Below are 19,608 nucleotides of genomic sequence, written 5' to 3'. Positions count from 1 at the left end.
GCCAGAAGAAGCCCCATGAGATGGAAATAGCGAACAATGATGTGAGCGTTGCTTCGGCAGATTCGGACGAGGCGGTATTGAGCCGTGGTTTCCACCATCGAGATATCAAGCTGCCCAAAAAATATCAAGTCCTTGAATTCGAATACTCCTAAACTATAGCTACATTCGGCTTTCTCTCACTGAAATAGCAATGAAGTTTCATGAAATCAATATGGGGCCGTATAGTGCCAATAAGAAATATTGTTGTCTTCCAGTTGTCTAATTCTATTCGTTGTGCTCAAGCGAGCATCAAGCCCAGCAAAGACTCCTGTAATACCTGTCACGAAATGTTCTTAAAATATCGGGCAGATTCGGGCAGATTTTCTCCAACGATTCGTCTCCAATTTCTCCTCGCTCTTTTCGTCCCAATGTTACGTCGAGCTACACAGTTCCATCGCATTATTATAGTGTGAATACAGACGGAAGATGGAATCCAGGCTCCGTATTTGACCTTGGGATTATTTTCTTAGTCTATCGGCATCCGAAAGTCTTATATCAAAATTTGGGTAGTGACTCTCGCACCACGCGGCTGCTGAAAGGGTTAAACATATTGAAATTCTACGGAGTCCTTAGCATAAATGTACGTGGAACATGGAATTGCAGTCTTGTATATCTTTCTACGCCTGGGAAACACCCACGGTCCACGGTCTTCGAAAGTATATTTTCAAATAAGCTACCGTCAAAGGAGAGATATCAAGCCAGAATGGGAGAGGGAGCATTTATTGCCGCAGTTTTGAACTCGGGCTAAACAGGACAACTCACGAGAGAGAGTTGACTACTCCATACAGCCATGATTATTTTCTCTGGAACCTCGCGGCTGGAAGTCTACCTAGGAATTCGAGTCAATATTGCATGTCGCATCTCCTCAAATGATAGCCCAGTCCTGCTGATTATAAGCTTCTGCCTTGAAGCCGCGTCATCGAATATATGCAGTGTTACTGTGAGGTGTGAGGTGGTCGCGATGAGTGAGGGTCATTTGATAGGTGGACTACAAATAGGCAGCCTTACAAGTGAAATCTAAGGCCCACCAAACCCTATAATAGTTAGTGCTTATCCCTGTCTGAGGGGGAGGGGCCTTTCACCTAGGCTCAGAAGCTGAGCTTCAACCATGATATAACAGCAAATAGACTTTCCGGAATGCCTCTATTCTGTATAACAAAATACCTGGCATCCTTTCGTACACCTCTTCATATGCTATTTGTCTCGTAAAGACCTGGCATATATTTGCCGCATAGACGTGAAATCTAGAGCATTAGCTCTGATCAAAGCAAGCGATTCGCGATGGATCCTATTCCACCCCCGCCCTATAGCGAAACCGATATCTATTCAAATACCTCGTCACATCCTAATCTCACGCCAGCTACCTCTCAAGCAGACAATCTTTCTGTGGCTAGCCACCGGCAACTCTCTATTGCATCTTCCATAGACGATTCGGTCATCTACACGCCTCTGCACTCCCCCACAGCATCGGACCAAGAAAGCCTCCAGGATGGCTTTGGGCATGGCTCTACCTCCTCAGCAGCTGTCTACTTTGAATCACGGCCTGTACATGGGCAATCACCAGCTCATGCGATGACCTACAATCTCACAATCACGCCTCGGACACGGCCAGAAGAGCTTCCCTATCCGCAAGGCTGGGCTATCAGAGACGTTACTGAGCAAGACTGGCAAACATTCGTAAACTACCTGCTACCTGACCACATCGCAGCAGTCAACAACGATGTGGCAGATCGAAAGTTCCAGCAGGAGCTCGTGGAAGAAAGGATGCACCAGCTTTCGCTTGGTCCGGGAGATGATAGATCTAGAGCGGATATAAGTGAAGTTGATGCGCAACTAGATCCGTTGCGCATACCACTCTCACCCAGAAGCACAGAATCGCATTCTGCAACCTTTGCCATGATTGCGGAATGGAATGATGGGTTCTTTAAGCCTCGTGGGATCGAAATTGCGATCAACGAGCCCAAAACCCAGGTTGCTGCTGATGAAGAAACAAGGCAAATGCCAGGCGCCTGGGTTCCTTATGATCATGAGACTCCCGGTGGTGCGTCTAGAAATCGTAGTGGAGGCAGAAGAGGTTTGTTTGGCTCGTTAAGAAGTTTTTCTGGTCTGGAGGCGAATTCTGGGAACTTCAGGATGGGACCGATTGTTGCTGATAATGAGGGGCTCCGTATTGGCAAGAACGGACTTGTGGTATGTTGTATTTCATGTTCTGTTTCATCCTGGGACACCTTTATCCGTTAGGTGGCATCCAAAGACCCAAGCCCCTTGGAATCTAGTTCTTAATCGTTTGGCCATACTAATTTTGCAAACCCCTAGGCTTCTGCAAATGGATTCCGCATGGGCAACATGTTTGTCGCTGATCAGAGTGGGCTTAGGCTAGGTGGCGCCCGTGGCTTCGTCGCCGATGGCCATGGAGTGAGTATTGGAGGAAGGGCATTTGGACGGCGAGATTCAAACGACCACCGTCATGAGCATCATAAGAGAGGCCGTGGCCGTGGTCGTCGGCATGGATACCACCACCGACATCGAGGGCGTTCTGCATCAACCTCTAGTTCCAGCTCTTCTGACTCCGATGCATCAGACGTGGAGTCGTCTGTTGGCTCTCTACCAGATTACGATGACATTCAAGAACAAGCGCTGCCAGTCGCTCGGAGATCCTTGATTGACTGGCTAAATCACCCGGATCAACCTATTACCAAAGACACAGTAAAGGACATGAAAAGAGAGATCAAGACCGCGAGAACCGAGAGCCCGGAGCAATTCCAGCAAGATTTAGTTGCTCTGAGGAAAGAAGTAAGAGATCTAATGAAGACATTCAAAGAACAGAAACGCGTACAGAAGCAACAGCGGAGAGTCAACCGGAGGGCAAGACGCGCAGCTAAGAAAACTCAACGAAAGGCTCGCAGGGACACGAAGAAAGAGGATCGTAAAGCGAGGAAAGATGAGAGGAAATGTAAAGACAAGGGAGAGTTCAGACACGGTCCACCTTGGGCGAGATCGAGAGACCATCTACCGATGTCTACACCAGCTGTACCAATGCCAATACTTACCCCAGAAACCCCACCGAGCGCGCGAGGATTCCCGTTTGGGAGAGCTCCCTCTGTACCTTTCATAAAGCCACCGTTCTCTCGACCACAGGCCCCCCCTGGGATCTCCGCAATGCATGGCGGGTGGCCTTACACCCAAGGTCTTTCCGTACCGCCGATTCTGGGTAGATATCCAAGTCCAAGTCCAGTTTCTCAAGGAGCCGAGCATCTCCATGAACAAGCCGTGCAAATGGACAGCGCTGCAGAAAGAAAGGAGGCGCAAGCGATTGCGATCCGAACAGCTGCTACAGCGCTGGGCTTGGGAGAAAAGCAGAAGTTGAAAATGATGACTGAGGCGTCTACGTTGGAAGAAGGGGGGGAGAAGTATAGGAGGGAGGCTGATAGATTGAGAGCTGAAGCTTCGCATCTGGATGGTGAGCTTGCAAGAGAGCTGCATGAGGAGAATGAGGAAGGACAAGTCAGTGGGGTCATTCAGCACTGAAGAGGACTGAAATTTATGATGAAATGATGAGGTATGTCTGATGGTACGGAGTTTGGTATTGGCCCCTAGGAAAGGGAAGATCTGTAATCAAAGGTATTGGTCAGGTAATGCCTTTATGAGGTTTCTTTGAAATGATTTGGAAACTTTGAATTTTCACCTAATGCATAATACTCTAATATCTTCCTCAATTATCTAAGCACCCCCAACCCCCCATACCTCATCACCTCCCTGGCATCTCCAATAAAACCCCACCATCAATAGCAATAATCTCTCCATTAACATACCTATTCCTCGCCAAGAACAACACCCCCATCCCCATCTCCTCATCACTCCCTGCCCTACCCGCCGGCACATGACCTTTCTCCTGAATCTTCTCCTCAGACAGCTCACTCTTCTGATTCTTATCACTCTCATTTGTCGTCATCTCACTCGGGAAATACCCCGGCGCAATACTATTAACCCTAATTCCCGCCTTCTTAAACTCGAAACTCATCAACTTGCTCAAATGCACCGTAGCTGCCTTGGCGGCGTTGTAGCTGAAATGCCCCTGAGCATGGCGCATGATGCCGGACATGGAGGAGATGACTATTACGGATGGCGAGAAGTGGGTGTGTGCTTCTTTGGCGGCTTGCAAGAGGGGCAGGAAGGCTACGGTTGTGAAGTAGACGGCAGAGACGTTGGTGTTGAAGGTAGTGGACCATTCGGAGAAGGATTCGGAGTTGAAGAGGATTTCTTTTAGCTTCGTTGCGTCCTCGTCTACCGGCTCAGCTTTTGGTCCCGAGATGCCAGCATTGGTGATTAGGAGGTCAATGTATTTTTCCTTTTTAGAGATCTCCGTGACTAGGTTCTCAAGGTCTTCTTTGGAGGTTACATCGCAGGGTCCAGCGCTAGAGATGCCTCAGCTTAAGTCACATATTGAGAAGGAGGCATGGAGAGGTACGGTATTATGCTTCCTCCTTGAGCTGGGGAGTGGGTTTTTGCGGCGTTCTCGAGAGCTTCCATACGACGTCCTGTAATGTAGACTTTGGCGCCATTGGCTGCAAGAGATTGGCTTGCCCTTTCGATCGTTAATCAGACCTGAAGTGAAGAATGGAAAACTTCGTACATCAAACCAATCCCAGTACCTCCACCGGTAATCACTGCGATGTAGCCTTTCATAGAGAAGAGCTTCTCCGCTCTCAATTGGTCGGTGGCGACCATTGCGACAGAAGCTTGAATGATAAATTCAAGTGTCAAGAGTCTATGAAGTTGAAGGAATGCAAATGTAACAATTGATCACGAGCAGCCTAGATAGTTCCGTCAGCATTGCTCGAGGGCGACATTTCCAAAAAGGTCTTACCTGAATGCTTCTTACAATGAGTTGACTGTATTACTGGAAGGGAATCAAACAACTTGGAAGCAATAACTGAAAAGGATTCATATCAAATAAAAAAAAGACAGCAAGACTTTGAATAAATACAATGTTTTCTTCCGCCTACGTCACCAAAATAACGTGGGGCAGGGCCAGTCCCGCTGACTAGTTTCAAGGCACTGAGCTGCCACTATGATGGAGTAAGACATTAAACGCAAAACGTCAAGGATCTAAATTAGAGGCCGAGAAAACGTCGCTAAACGGTCCATTTTAAACATTGGAGACCTCTCTCCAGAGGTATTTTCTACGAGTATTTCTATATTACAGAATCATCGGTTAAGGTTCAACAACCCTTCAATGTAGCTTTTTGTATCAACTCCAATCCCTTGTGCTAGTTTAGCTGGGCCGGAACCCCAGCCTGACTCCCCAGTGGTTGAGGGACCGCTGACAAACCTTTTGGCTGACTGGGAAGGATGATCACTTGCCCTGCGGATCAAGAATATCTCTCTGTCTTTCGGTAAGTTCTCCTGTGAGCTGGAGGCTATATTCAAAAACGGATGAGCTGGACCCGAGACAAGGCTGGAACCAGCAAATGTGCTTGTACCAAGAGACTTGTTAGCTCCTGTATCCAGATATGTGCTAGCCCCAGTACTGTCTTCCGTAATGATCCCAGGAACCTTGACTGGACCAGAAGTACGCGGATGTTCTTGTGGTGGTTCAGGTATCCTAGTCCATACCACCCACCAGCCCCGACTAGTCTTGCAGGTTCGCTCCATTTCGATTCGTTCCCAATTGGTAGAGGTATAGGTATTCAAAATCTGCATATGTGTGTTTAGAGCTTCGATACGAGACCATGGTGGTGAAACAAGAGACGCAGACTGCACGTGGAACGGATCTGGTATGTTTGGAATAGTCGAGTTGATGGTCAACCGCCTCGGATCCCACACAAGGTCATAGATTGGCGCATCAGCATTATCGCTGGTAGCTGTCGCAGCCATACTCGGCTTAGAAGGTCGAAAGGTTGTTGAATTGAGCAACGGCTTTATCAGAGGTCCAAGTTGATAGTGCAAGGAACGGTAAAGGCCGGGGAAAGCGAGAGCATCTGCTCTTAGCTCGAACAAGAGGACGAAAATGAACGGCTTGTGAACATAGACGACGACACGTAATTTTTTCGTCTTGTTTCGGTCCTGGGTTTCAAAAGATGTGTTTGATGTGGCAGTATGCTCTGAGCTTGTATGCTTAGATGACATGGTCTCGTTATCAGTGTTCCCCAGGTCAATACTGATCTCCCCATTAGTACGGGCATCTTCTTCCCTCTCTGATTCTAGGGTCAGAGTCCGTAGCACCAATCGTGAATTCTCTTCTTCCGAAGAATCTATAGGGCAATCTTCGGTGGACTCTTCTTTGTCATCATGCTCGTCCTCGATTGCGCCCAGAAGCCCAATGAGATAATGGCCAAGGGGGTCACTCTTGGAAGGGGACGCATCTGATATGGTAAGCTGGCCTGCGGGTGAAGCTTTCCTCGTCCGTTGGTTGAGAGTGGAATCTATAGCTTTACCTGGACTTCGGTCGGTCTGAGTCTCAGTCTGAGATCCAGGACTCTCAGGTAAACCTCCACCTTTTGAAATAGTCCCACCAAAGCTCCAATGAGTGCCGTAGCCCAGCTTCAGGTAATGAACAAACGCACTCTTGGACGATTCGCTATCAGTGTCGTTATGACTAGAAGCTCCACGATGTGGTTGCGGCCGAAGCAGCTTACGCTTCGACTTATTATGAGATTGCTCGACGTCGACGATAGGCCTCGGTGGAATTATTGCCATTTCGTCCTCTTTGGCGGACTCTTTACGGCTTGGTGCACGCATCTTAACGCGGCGAATCGAAGTCGGGTTGTCCACGACGCCGTATGCATAAGGACCCCATCTATAGAGATCCTCCATCCAGTGAGAAACGTCTCGTAGTGACTTCCTCGACAATGCTCCAGTACCAAGAAAGATAGCACCATCTTCAGCAGCAGGATCATTGCCGGAACCAAGCCAGGGGTTTGTAGGATGTTGAGCTGCATCTTTCTTCTTAGTTTCAGTCTGTGCCACCTTTTCTTCATCGGCAACCCCAAATCTGGAGACTATAATATCTACAAGCCCATCTACCCTGCCGACAAACCCCTCGAGAACCTCACGTTCCCCGCTGCCTCGTTCTTCCTCGCCTACGCCGACTCCAAGCTCTCCGCAGGCCGCGATTTTGATGCCGCCGTACAAACTATTTGCAGGATTGCCATGCAAAAGAACATTCCATGTCGTCAAAAATGTGTCCCAATAACGGCCGAGTATGCCAATGAATTTGGATCTTTTTGTTCGGACAAAATGCGCACTCATCGAAGAAGCGTGGTGGAGGAGGAAAGTCGAGTGTGCTCGAAGGAGATCCCCAAGTAGCAATATTGCAGGCTTTACTTCGCGAGAAGAGTATTCTGGAGGGCCGTATTGTTCGGGGCCTTTGCCTTTCGTCGTTGGCTCCTTTGCTTTGCCTGGAAGCACAGTTAAGCTGATGGACTGGGGAAGCTATTAGCAATAGCAATCCGAGGCGATATTGCTACTAACAGCTAATATCCACCAGCCAGGTTCCAATTCGTGGAGGACAATACGAGACTTCTCAGTCTCAATAGTGTCCACGGATCTGCCATTTGAAAAGCTTTTGCCAAATTCAACCATGCCCTGGGCAAGCCCTATTTCCCTAAGCTGCGCATTGCTCTCTTCAATCCGTGAGCGAGAACTCTGTCGCCGCCTACTCCGTTCCGGGGATTTGGCTGAATAGTAGTATACAATCTGGTCGGCGAGAGTGTCGTCGGTAGTACCTAGGGAAGGGTTGTAGATGGCCAAGAAGTTCAGCTGGGCAGGAATAATCTTCCCAGAGAGATGCTCCGCGGCCAGAGACATTGCATTTCGAATAGCAGTGTTGGTTGTAACAGGGTAGATATCTCCTTATTGAGGCACGACGATTATCGCGAAAAGCAGGATTCAGAGAGGTTTGGGCACTTATCGTGATGTCAATAGTTGTGGCGTGCCTTGGCTTTCCTGGACCCTCAAAATCAACAATCACGACTCACGACCACGACCAACGGCCGGAACATCCTCGGTTCATAGACCGCAACGCAACCCCTTTTCACTTCACTCTCACCTTCTCTCATGACACAGCACAATTGGAGCCGATTAAAATGAAGAGTCAAGCACGATCATGTACTCAATAAGCGATACCAGGTAGTTAATTAACTGGTGGTCCTTCTCTACATCCACCACTCGTCAAATTTATACTGCAGTAACCTATAAAGCAAAACACACGGTAGCCCGATGAGCTTCTATCAACTTGTTTGTAACCCATCAGAGAACATATAACACATACAAAACGGCATGAAGTTGCTACTGCCATTCCGCACCCTTGAATGCGTCTCGCGATCCTTTCCTTCGGGCCTTAATTCCCGTGGACGAAGATGGTATACATCCAAAGTATCCAAGCCTCTCCGGATCCTCTTCTGCGGATCAGATGACTTCAGTTGCGCATCACTGCGGGCTCTCCATAGAGAGCAGCAGGTAAACCCACAATTGATTGCCTCAATTGACGTTCTGTGCCGTCCTGGGAAGAAGAGTGGAAGGTCCATGACTAAAATCAGAGAAGGTCTGCTCAATTGCTCCGCCTACCTATGTGTGTCTGAAGCTCACAATTTCCAGTACCTATAAAAGCTGTTGCGCAAGACTTAGGACTTCCAGTACATGAGAGAGACACTTTTACGGGTTGGGATGTATGTCAAAATGAGCAGCTGGTGTAATGAAAGCTTCTGATAACTGCCAGTTACCACAACCACAAAATGAGTCAATAAACATCATCATAGCCGTCTCGTTCGGCTTGTTTGTACCTCCCAGGATTCTCAAACGTGCCGAGTATGGAGGACTAAATATCCATCCATCTATATTACCAAGGTTCGTACTCCCTAATATCTCCCATTTCTCATCCAACCTCACTCAATAGGTTCCGTGGTCCAGCACCACTCCAACATACAATAATGAACAGACTACGCAGAACTGGTGTCACGCTCCAGACTCTGCATGAGAAACATTTCGATCACGGAACCATTCTGGCCCAAACTCCTCGACCTGGTCTTACAATCCCGAAACGAACGACTTGCACGTATGACGACTTGCTGCAGTGGATTAAACCACAAGCCGCCGAAATGCTCGTGAACGGTTTACGAGACCGAATTTTTGTCCCACCACTCGTAGATGTCGGGCGAAATGCTATTATTACCCGCGAGCCCGCTCCTAAGATCACAAAAGAGAGCAGTAGGATCAAAGCGCACCAATGGCAGCAAGCCGGTGCCATATTCGCCCTCCATCGCGCTCTGGGGAGGCTGTGGGTCCCTTTCCAGTTTGATGACGGAAGCGTGAAACGGGTCATATTTGAAGATATCCAGATTTTGTCACTTTCCAAAATCCCTGACGATGTCTATATTTCGGCACCAGTGCCACAGGAGTCAGATCCCTCTAACCAAATCATCAAACTGGCCTGGGAAAAACACGGTAGCAAGAGGGAGGATGCTATCTATATACGTTGCAACATAAAGTCGGCTCTTCGAGTGAATCAGGTCACGATAGAGGGGGAGAAAACGAAAGCTGCTAGCGTTTTATCTCGCCTCTAGCATATTGATTTCCACGGCAATTAAGTACTTGGGCGGTCTAGCATATGTGGGGATTCGGGAGAGTGCTGGAGTATAAATTCCTCAAATAACTCACTCTACTCTAGCAGTATAGACTAATCAGATGTCTTCCTTGGCGACTAGACCTGATGGTTGTGATCAACGGCAAATCAGATTTTTATATCGATCCAAGCAATATTGTACAACCAAGGGACTTCTACGCCCGCTCTCTATATTTACATCTTGGTCCCCGCCTCACAATGAGTTATATATAATCATATTCTACATCAACTCCACCCAACCGCCTGGTTTTCATAGATCGGCTTCACCAGTGTCTTATCTCAAAAACCTGCTCGCAACCAAATTTCTCTATCACCACCCAATATCCCCACCTCAAGGCGCTTCATACAACCTCCTCCTACTACCTATAGGAGCCCCCATGAACGCATATTTCATCTGCATCTCTTGGTCCTTCACATTCCCACCATACACATATTTATTCTGCACATCCCTCTGGTACGCACTTTGCAGTTGGCTGTTCGGCGCGCCCGCACGTACATAACTATTCTCCAACTCCTGTGGAAGATGATGTGGGTGTGGGTGTGGGGATGGGGGGCTCCGTACTTGCTCAGACACCCCTCCATCCCCACCTTCAATTCCACCCCTATACGCTGCAAATCCATTGTTCGTTGCTTGTGGACTTTGTACATGTACGTGCATTTCAGACACCTCTCCACTTCCACTTTCATTCCCACTCCCACTCCCACTTCCACGTCCACCTACAACACTATACATATTCCGATTTTCTAATTGCCGTGTATGTGGATTCAGATCCAAAGATGGCGAAGGAGAGGAACCATATACATGTTTATGCACCAATTCTTGTTTCGGGTGGCGTCGTTTATGCCGGAACAAGAAAATGAGAGCGGAGAGCACGAGTATGGCGAAGAGGGGGATGCTGATTCCTATGCCGATTTTCACCCCTTTTGAAAGGCTATGCGCAGTGGGGGCGGGCTGTGAGGGCGGGCCTGTTCCTGTTGCGTTTGTTATGGGGAGGGGAGAAGTGGGCGGAGATTGTGAGGGTGTGTCTGTTGCAGACGCGAGAGCCGCAGAGGATATGGGAGTCGACGTCGTTGTTACGGAGTCTGAGGTCTGCATTAAAGTCGTTGTGCCTGATGTGGAAGAGGAGCTCTGCATCAATGACGATATCGTTGTCTCTGTTGCTGTCGCCGATGAAGAAGAAGAATTCGAACTCCCACTATTCCCCTCAACAACAAACAGCGCACTCATAACCCTCTCTCCAAACCTCGTCCCATTAACCATAATAAAGGAGAAAATATTCCCCTGATCCAATGTAATGCCATTCCCAAGCCTCACATTAAACAGAAAACTCTCGCTCGTATAATCTTTCTCGTTCCCAAACAGCCAATACACATTCCCATCCGCATTTGCCTCTATCCCCAGTGACAGCAACGAGTAATCCGACCCCGCATTTTCCCACTCGATGGTGTAATTGTCGCCGATGGTGAGGCGAAGCGCGCCATCTGGACCAGGAGGGTTGGTGAAGCGCGCGAGGCTGTGGACAGTGCTGCTGAAGAGTAGGATGGCGAGTAGTTGTAATCGAAGGAATTGGGGTAGGAGTAGTATATGAGATATTGACATGATGAGTATTTTCCATTCCAATTGCACGTAAACTCTGGAGAAAGTTTAAAAGAGTATAAACCCGGAACCTAGAAGTAAAAGGCCATAATCCGTTATCTGGCTCATCCTTTGAGAGACCTCGTGGGGCTGTTTGAATCCTTTAGTATTCTTCTTTCCTCAGCCGCACGACGACAGATTTGTTGTCAGAGTTGCAATATTAATCGCAAGATACATAGTAATTTTCGCCGGAAAAAATAGTCCGAACTAAATAAAGCAAAAGTATCCAATAAGTGTAGACTTGTCTATCAAAATTTCCATGTATCAAAGAAGTAACGCAGTTGTTTTCCATGGGGATCTTGTTCTTGGCCCCCAGAAATTTGAGGTTCTCGCTGTTTCGTGCTTCATTAGGGGAGGAAGTTAAGCTTGGTTGAGTTAGGGGCTGGGCCGCTGCCGTTGATTAAAATAGCATGGAGCCCCCACATGTTACACGGTCCCGTTACATGGATTGGTTGTTCTTCGGGTTTTTCTTGTCGTTGGGGGCCGGTTTTGAGGGGTACGATTTACTCTTAGAAACGATCGAACTCAAATGAGAAGGTCCCAAGCTTTCCCTTATACTTTGGGAGGCAAAAGTAGTATCAGTGGCTAAAGGATCCAGTTGCTATTCATACATGCAACGAAAAGATGATGCATTTCTAACAGCACGTTTCGTCTGTTAGGAGATTGAAGGAAGAAATTGGAGGCTTCTGTCGATAAAGAGAACTCGACTCGACAGCACTTGCTTGGGGTAGAAAATACAGGGAAAATCCGGTAGAGGCCCAGATAAGACAATTTGTACGCTGCTTCTCGATAATCATATATTCTCATCTACTCATAGTGGGACGCTTTCCAAGCATCAACCAGCCAAGTCCGTGTAAATCAGCACGGCAGATCTTTCTATGCAACGCCAATCCAAAAGACAAAATTTACAACTGCACATCGTTGTTGAGCAACCTGACCTCCTCACCAGGCTTGAAAGCAGGCATGCCGATGTAAGGACATCCATCGCAACGGAAAGCGTCTCCAAGACTGCAATTCCCACAAGAGCCTACTTTGCCTTGAACAGTGAAATCTACCTCAGCAAGGTCATCAGCTCCTAATTTTAGGGTCTGGAGCTGGGCATCTGCATTTGCTCGTGTTGTTGCATCTTCAGCTGCGATTTTCTCAGCAAGACCACAGGTGCAGTCTTTGCATGCTCGGCGGCGCTTGCCAACTCGTGGGGCGCATTCGGGTGCTAGGAAAGATTAGTACATTTCTGAAGGGTCAATATGAAAACCCAACTTACGGATATTGACAGGTCTATTGAGATCTTCTTCGGTGAGCAGAGTATCCTCATCAATAAGCTCATCGTCGTCATCCTCGCCAGTAATCATAGGATCCCCAAAATCATCACTGAAATCTACAAACCCAACACCAGCTGGCTTGCTCGTTACCATATCCACGCTCTTTCGTTTGCTGTTCAACGGCACGGTGGTTGTCGCCACCGCGGGCCCAGCATTAGAAACAACGCCTTTATCCTTCCTCCTCAACCGCAAAGGCACAGCCTCACTTGCACTGTAATCCGGCTTGACCATCCCACCACTCTCTAAGACAAGCCCTGCAAGAATAGACTCTCTGTGCTCTGTGGCATTTTGACCAAAAGACCCATCTTGCGCTTGTAATTTTCCACCAGCCTTCAACGCCTGCACCATTCTCCCAAATACATCCCTTCCAAGCAATTGTGCAGACTCGGTTCGTGTCCCATCGGCATCAGTGAGAATAAGGATCAGGTCGTAGGTTGAGTCAGGCAGTGTGACAAGCCCCGCAGAGAGGCGATCGAGCATCTGCAGATCCGTGACCGCTCTATCGTGGGAGGCAAGAACATTTCGTAAGGATTCTTCGTGGCTGGATATGGAGGGAGGCGCGAGTAGGAGGGTTCTGGCGTTGTAAGAGGAGGCCTTTGTTGGGAAGGAGGCGATCGGGGTGAAATCAGAGTCGTTATCGATAGTGACAGAGGGCGCCATTGTGCCTACCCAAAGAGCGTCTTGGATGGCGTAACGGATAGGAAGTAGTGGTTTCTTTCCTTTTCAAGGCTTTTCAAGGAAGGGTTTCGAGTGTATGGAGTGTATATTTGGAGGCACGATGGAAGTGAAATCTAAAAATTTATTGGTGTTTACGGGGATTTCAAAGCAGCGGCTCCGATCGCCGCTCCAGTGACGTTCAGTCCAAGTCAGGCTAGTGGGTGTGGGCATGCGTGAGTGGGGCAATGTACCTTGTACCTCGTGTGGAGCCTGCACTGCCGTACTGTACTGTACTGTACTGTACTGTATGTACCTTTACCCCAGATTTGGAGCGGGACAGTTGAGCAGGTAGAGAAAGAAAAGGCACCTGATATTGGATGTTTAGTCGGTATCACGAGACGAATCATGGGAAAGAACGAGTCAGGACTCAGGAATTGAATGGAAAGTTAAAGACCCATAATACTATCGCGAGTGCAGTGTGGTGACGCTTTCCGCCGTTCGCCTTCCCTTCGTTAGCAACGCAATCGAACCACCTAGTACCAGTTGTGCAATTCGAGCCCAAAGTCACACGAGCACCACCCCGCCTTTCTACTTCTATTAACTCAACTTCACACGTCTCTTTTCTCCTTTCTCCTTTCATCCTCCTTCATCAACAAACAAGTCCAACACATCAACCACAACTCAACATCTCCAATAACAATCCCCTCACCTCCAATTCCACTTCCAACCCTCTCTTCATCAGTAAGTACCTCCAGCAAAGCTCCGCTTGATACTTACATCTCCTCGTGCGACCAATCCCATCCCTTGATCACACAGCTTCAACTACAGTATCAGCTAACCACCCTACCATTGACAGTGGGCAAATCACACAAGTTCAATGACCGCGACCACGCCGGTCTCGCTGACGGCACTGCCTCTGCATCTGAACACCTCCCCCGCTACTTCGCCAAGTCAGGTCATGTCGATGTCGACCCCAAGAAGACAAAGAAGAATGGTGCCGGCAAGGGCGGATGGTGAGTCTCATACAATCCTACATCCTACACCAAGTCAAGTCAAGTATAATACTTCTCAATGCCTCACAGCCCCCCCCTACAATGACACCATGCTAACTTAATTAGGGGTGTCAATGGTGAGGAGGTCCAGGACGAAGGCTTCAACCTCACCAATGCTCGCCGTCGCTCCAATAGCTCTAGCTATACTGCCGGCCTGAAGGACTTCAAGACCAAATTCGAACACGTTGAGCCCGACCCTGTATTTGAAGAGGACATCCACGGTGCCAATCTAGAGGAGCTTCCCCAGACTCGCCGTGTCGACACTAACAGCACCGAAAGCTCTGAGGGTAGCATTGATGAGGATGATAAGCCGAAAAGCGTTTAATCGATTCAGATGTTCATGTTGCTACTACTGCCTCGAGATATTAGCGGACATACAGTACTTTTTTGATGGTCTGCTGGCGGATGGCAGATATAGCTTCTTTGTACGGGACGTGGATCCGCGTAACATGAAATGACTGGCAGGATTAAGACCAGATGTATTATCAAGATTTAGCTCTTTAGCTTCCCCAAAGGCATAGAGGATTTGCCCAGTACTTCTACGTTCCATATCGCCATCGTTATCGTGACCTTGTATGTACAAACACCGAGGTGAGATACTGCAACTTGCAACTTCTAAAGACCATCGTAAACTACAAAACCCCAAAAACAGACCTAGCCACTCTCCAATACCATTAGCAGAACCACTCGCCCCATTTACAGTATCATCGACCCAGCGATAACTCGGAACAGTAATCCGACTCCAAAGTTCAGATCCAACACAGCGTCCCGTGTCACTCGGACTTGGCGGCTTGGAGTTGTACCACCCCAGTCAATAAACTTCTCCCCACTTTCCCCATTTCTGTTCCTGTTCCTATTCCCACCTCTTCCCTAAACCCTCACGATAGTAATAATATCCGGCAATGCCCTACTCACTCAAAGGCCGAAACGTGCTCGTCACAGGTGGATCACGGTCAGTATCTCCACATCTTTCCCCCTTAAGCTGCCCAGAAGTGCAAGAGTCCCGCCCCCAATCCATTTACCCCGCATTTCGCCAAGTAGCTCTCAGAGGACGAGATATACCTTGCGTACCAGGCCTACCTTACCCCTATTACACCAGTCAATTAATACAAACGCTAATAGTAGCTGCAACCAGTGGTCTAGGTGAACTCATATGCTTGAAATTCGCAGCTGAGGGGTGCAATGTTGCGGTCAACTATAATGCGAGTGAAGATCGGGCAAAAGAGGTAGCGGAGAAGGTGAGGAGGTTTGGTGGGAAGGCCGTGCTTGTTAAAGGGGTATGTTTACTTTCATATCCGTCCAATTCTTTCCCTCTTTCCCTTTTTCATACCTTACTCCTATCCCCAAACCGCATCAAGATTCTCCAAATCTCTACTACTTATAAAACCATATCACATCATATCATATTTATGCTAAAGTCAATACAACCACAAACCTAAACATCTCTCTCTCTCTCTCAGCTAACATGAAAGAAGGACATGGGCATCGAAACAGACTGCATCTCCGTCGTCCGCACCACAATCGCCCAACTCTCAGGCCTAGATATCATAATCTCCAACGCAGGCTACACGCGCTTCTCCACGTTCTCCGACCTCACCGTGCCCACCGCTCAAGACTGGGATCTTTGCCACGCCGTCAACGTGAAGGCGCAGTTCTTCCTCATGCGCGAGGCGGCGCCGACGTTCAAGGGGAATCCTGAGGGAGGCGTTTTTGTTATCACGAGTAGTATTGCGGGGGTTACGGCGGGGGGGAGTTCGATGCGTATGTGCTTGGCTTTCCTTATAATCTCTTGAGGGGTTGGGGAAGTGATGATGGTTACTGGAAGAAAATTAATGCTGACTGGTAGTTTTGAGGACGTGTAGCTTATAGTGTTACGAAAGCTGCGCAGCTGCATTTGATGAGGTGTTTGGCTAGCACCGAGGGTCCGAAGGTCAGGGTTAATGCTGTGTTGCCTGGGTGGTTGGCTACCGAATGGGTATGTATACTTCTGTTCTGTTCTGTTCGTGGAGTTCGGAGTTCAGAATGGTAATTAATGTGATGTGGCTGGGTTTAGGGAACGAAGTATGACCCGAAGCGTGTCGAGGATTTGAGAGAGAAGTCTTGGTTGAAGAAGGATGTGAGTTGAAGTCCTTATTCTGTAGCATGTGAATATTAACGGGTGCATAGACGGATTTAGAGGATTGTGCTCAAGCATTCGTGGATATTGCGAAGAACTCTTCAATGACGGGACAGAAAATCCAGGTTGGTATGTTGATATACATCCCAATGAATTGATGGAGAGCAAGTACTAACTCGTATTACAGATTCAGGTCTAGGACAGAATGCTTAGATGTAGCTATTGAGGTCTTCAGCAGTTGTCTTTTACCCCCGTAGACAACTTCGAAGCTAATGATGATACCCTATTGCTCGCAACGGTAAATAAAGAATTCCAAATAAAAGACTAGGAATAACTTCTGTTTATCCGCCTCGATGGATGGTGGTAATGATTGGCTATTAAGTGGACTCGACACCTCGAATCAAGTCCAGAAATCTTGTATAAAAGTTCTCCTACATTCCCTTGTCCATTGCTCAATCAAAACCTACCTATCTAATTAGCAACCACCACCAACACAAACACCATGCCCGGAGCGCAGCGATAGCGCGATGGGTATGTATGGATATGTTTGTAAAGGGGCTCGCATTTCGTGACGGATGTGCTGCTGGCTGAGGGCATGGGACGGTGTTACCTGAAGCGTATGGATGCGGGTAATGGGTTTGAGGGGAATGCGGCTCAGTGGGATAGGCCATTTGCTGAGTAGGAAGATGAAAGTGCATTCTGCGATGGCTGTGAGGGGAGTTGGGCTTGGTGCGGTGCCGTTGGCGCCGCAGGTACTGCCAGATAGGCCAGTGGTGTTGGTGCTGGACTCGCTCTCCGGTCTCCCATGAGTCCCCCGAGACGTGTAGGATATGGTCCTCTTGTGCGTCGATGCTGAGCGGATGGTGTTATCGCATGGGTTTGTCTTACTAGGCAGGTAATACGAGATACTCGTTGCTCTACCACTTGGTTTCTCGACTGAGTGCTCGGTTGGTTTACCAATGTGACGTGACAATAAGTGACTTTAGAGTGTAGTATGCATCTCAAATGAAATATGTACTATACGTCTTCGTAAATCCACGTGATGTCATGTGCCATTGAGGTTTTTCGATTAATAGGAATACGTAAAAGTTCAATCTGAGCCATCAAAGGGACAAGAAGTAGAACGCCTTAAGAAAGCCAGCATCGGCGTCATGAATCCCTGCAAAGCTACCAAGTAGCCCCCAACAACAAAAGCAAGCACAAAGAACAACTCTCCAAAGTATGAATCACAGATCCAAATATTTTATCGCTCGATAAAGAAAACACAAACATCAAGTCACACTAAACAGCAACTTTACTCGAACCCCCCTTGGAACCAAGCACATCATCGACGAACCCATTCCACAACTCCCTCAAGACCCCCGACTCTTTCTCCTCCTTCGCGCCAAAAGCAGCGGTCGTCAACTCCCCGATATCAACATCCAACCCATCATTCCCCACAACCTCGCTAATAGTAGCAGGCGCCACGTTCTCGGGATGGCTAGCTATGATACTAATTTCTGGACGCGGGACAGCTTCATCTAACGTCTCTACTGCGTTGCCTGACTGAGCACTTCTGTCGGGATTGTAGTTGTCTGGGAGTAGTGGGACGCGGAGTCTGGAGAACGGGTTTGATGGAGGAGGCGCCGGGGGATTGGGCAAGATCAAGTAATCGACTGCTGAGGGGTCAAGGACTGTGAGCTTTGGGGCTGAGCTGCGGAATCCTTGCATTAGGGGAATGGGTTTGTAGAGTTGGGGGGTGGGAGGTGTGGTAGGCCGGCGGGGACCGCTGGGCAGTGTGTGGAAGTTATGGGTGTTGATGAGGTCTGATGTTGCAAGGCGTTCAACAAGCTGTTGATATGCGTTAGAAATGCATCTCAATGCTTGGAGTTGTAATTACCTCTGATTTGCTGCCGCTGGTCTTCAATTGACGCCTCATGCACTCATCTTTCAAGTCGCTTTTGGGGCGGGGAAGGTATACATTTCTGGCCCGGGAATCAAGAAGACCTGAAGGGCGGGCAGCATTTGCCGTGGAGCTGATTCTTCGAACGCTTTGGGCGAATTTGTTGACTGGTGGAGTGACTCTTGACATAATGTGCTTGTGCTTGGAGATGGAATTGAGGTTGGGGCTGGAGATGGAGATGGAGCTGGAGCTGGAGATGGAGCTGGAGCTGGAGATGGTGTTGTTGAGATAAGAGAGAGAGATTGGTGCGATTGCAGGTTGGTTGGACACGCGGAGGGACAGTATCAAAATCACAAAAGGAAGGAGGACACAAGAAAGAGGATGGACCCGGATATATAGATGACGGAAAGGGGGGATGGGGAGAAGGTTACAGAGTACCTAATATGGATAAATTGTATTGAAGCTTTGACACGACACGCAACCCCCCAAAAGGCGGTCATGAATTGTTGAATGGAGGGAGGACGGATTGGCGATGATACGATGTGCTGCAGATGCACTCGTTGAGGATGTCAGACAGGGGGTAGCTTCTTAGTGTCGCTTTACTACCCGTAGTGTGCTCCACTGTGGGAACTCCCCCACGACTCCCACGAGTCAACAAGACTGGAGGAAGCCGTGCGGTGGACTAGAAGTAGAAACAAATATATCATTGGCTGTAGGGATGATTAATAAGAGCCGATTATTACTCGTTTCTTCAAGATATATTCATACGGTACGGTACCTAGGACTGATCTTCTTACTGTACTTATCAATCCTGCTTTGATGATCAGACACCAATGCCGATCTGCTGCCTACTGTTCTTGCTGGCTCCTTTTATTCCCTTTTCAACTCGCAACAAGAGTTACAAACCGAATGTGGCATCAAAATGCCATCTGCCTCTCTGCCTCTCCGTTTCGAGCAGACCACTTCGACATTAGACCTATGCAGGCGTCGTACGTCCCAGTGGTGGCTACATGTAAAGAAACCACATCTCACATGGAACATCAGCCCAATTACGAAAACCGTTTGTAACGTGTATTAAGTGTAGGGTGGTGTGAGTCTCAAAGGGGGTATCTATCCTCAACTAAAGTCAAGCTTCGATGCACGAACTGAGCTCATCCAGGCCCAAAGTACCGTGTATGTACAGCTTACGAAGACTTCCTCGTCCCAAACGCCGCCAAGTGCAACAAAATGCCTTACACCCATTCAGACTTTCGCTTCCCATTTTGTCATAGTAGAAATCCTC

The 19,608-nt window shown here is 48.3% G+C and overlaps 7 protein-coding genes across 7 annotated transcripts; 3 read left to right on the top strand and 4 right to left on the bottom strand.

The window, feature by feature from the left end:
* Positions 1-1,320: 1,320 nt before the first annotated feature.
* Positions 1,321-3,567, top strand: LHYA1_G006369 (uncharacterized protein; the record flags this gene model as incomplete). The annotated part of the gene is made up of 2 exons (XM_031151308.1): positions 1,321-2,229; positions 2,356-3,567. The coding sequence occupies 2 exons, from the start codon at positions 1,321-1,323 to the stop codon at positions 3,565-3,567; spliced, it is 2,121 nt and encodes a 706-aa protein (XP_031003131.1).
* Positions 3,568-3,787: 220 nt separating this feature from the next.
* SAT3_1 (Short-chain dehydrogenase/reductase) lies at positions 3,788-4,806 on the bottom strand (the record flags this gene model as incomplete). Its single annotated transcript, XM_031151307.1, has 3 exons — positions 3,788-4,454; positions 4,508-4,624; positions 4,673-4,806. Coding segments are annotated over 3 exons (918 nt in total), but the record flags the coding sequence as incomplete, so codon positions are not given.
* A 441-nt stretch (positions 4,807-5,247) lies between these two features.
* LHYA1_G006367 (uncharacterized protein) lies at positions 5,248-7,848 on the bottom strand (the record flags this gene model as incomplete). The annotated part of the gene is made up of 2 exons (XM_031151306.1): positions 5,248-7,464; positions 7,513-7,848. The coding sequence occupies 2 exons, from the start codon at positions 7,846-7,848 to the stop codon at positions 5,248-5,250; spliced, it is 2,553 nt and encodes an 850-aa protein (XP_031003133.1).
* A 4,354-nt stretch (positions 7,849-12,202) lies between these two features.
* Positions 12,203-13,279, bottom strand: dre2 (Fe-S cluster assembly protein; the record flags this gene model as incomplete). The annotated part of the gene is made up of 2 exons (XM_031151305.1): positions 12,203-12,510; positions 12,562-13,279. 2 exons carry the CDS (start codon positions 13,277-13,279, stop codon positions 12,203-12,205), a joined length of 1,026 nt encoding a protein of 341 aa, XP_031003134.1.
* A 402-nt stretch (positions 13,280-13,681) lies between these two features.
* Positions 13,682-14,653, top strand: LHYA1_G006365 (uncharacterized protein; the record flags this gene model as incomplete). Its single annotated transcript, XM_031151304.1, has 3 exons — positions 13,682-13,695; positions 14,032-14,289; positions 14,395-14,653. 3 exons carry the CDS (start codon positions 13,682-13,684, stop codon positions 14,651-14,653), a joined length of 531 nt encoding a protein of 176 aa, XP_031003135.1.
* A 577-nt stretch (positions 14,654-15,230) lies between these two features.
* On the top strand, positions 15,231-16,657 carry LHYA1_G006364 (Granaticin polyketide synthase putative ketoacyl reductase; the record flags this gene model as incomplete). Its single annotated transcript, XM_031151303.1, has 7 exons — positions 15,231-15,280; positions 15,464-15,605; positions 15,804-16,089; positions 16,182-16,303; positions 16,382-16,444; positions 16,495-16,573; positions 16,632-16,657. The coding sequence occupies 7 exons, from the start codon at positions 15,231-15,233 to the stop codon at positions 16,655-16,657; spliced, it is 768 nt and encodes a 255-aa protein (XP_031003136.1).
* A 1,068-nt stretch (positions 16,658-17,725) lies between these two features.
* On the bottom strand, positions 17,726-18,515 carry LHYA1_G006363 (uncharacterized protein; the record flags this gene model as incomplete). The annotated part of the gene is made up of 2 exons (XM_031151302.1): positions 17,726-18,274; positions 18,324-18,515. 2 exons carry the CDS (start codon positions 18,513-18,515, stop codon positions 17,726-17,728), a joined length of 741 nt encoding a protein of 246 aa, XP_031003137.1.
* Between the last annotated feature and the right edge of the window lie 1,093 nt (positions 18,516-19,608).

The sequence above is a fragment of the Lachnellula hyalina genome (assembly GCF_007821495.1).
Source record: "Lachnellula hyalina strain CBS 185.66 chromosome Unknown contig00134, whole genome shotgun sequence".
In the NCBI taxonomy this organism is placed as follows: domain Eukaryota; kingdom Fungi; phylum Ascomycota; class Leotiomycetes; order Helotiales; family Lachnaceae; genus Lachnellula; species Lachnellula hyalina.
The sequence above is the reverse complement of the archived record's forward strand: the minus strand, read 5'-3'. Positions and strand labels throughout refer to the sequence as shown.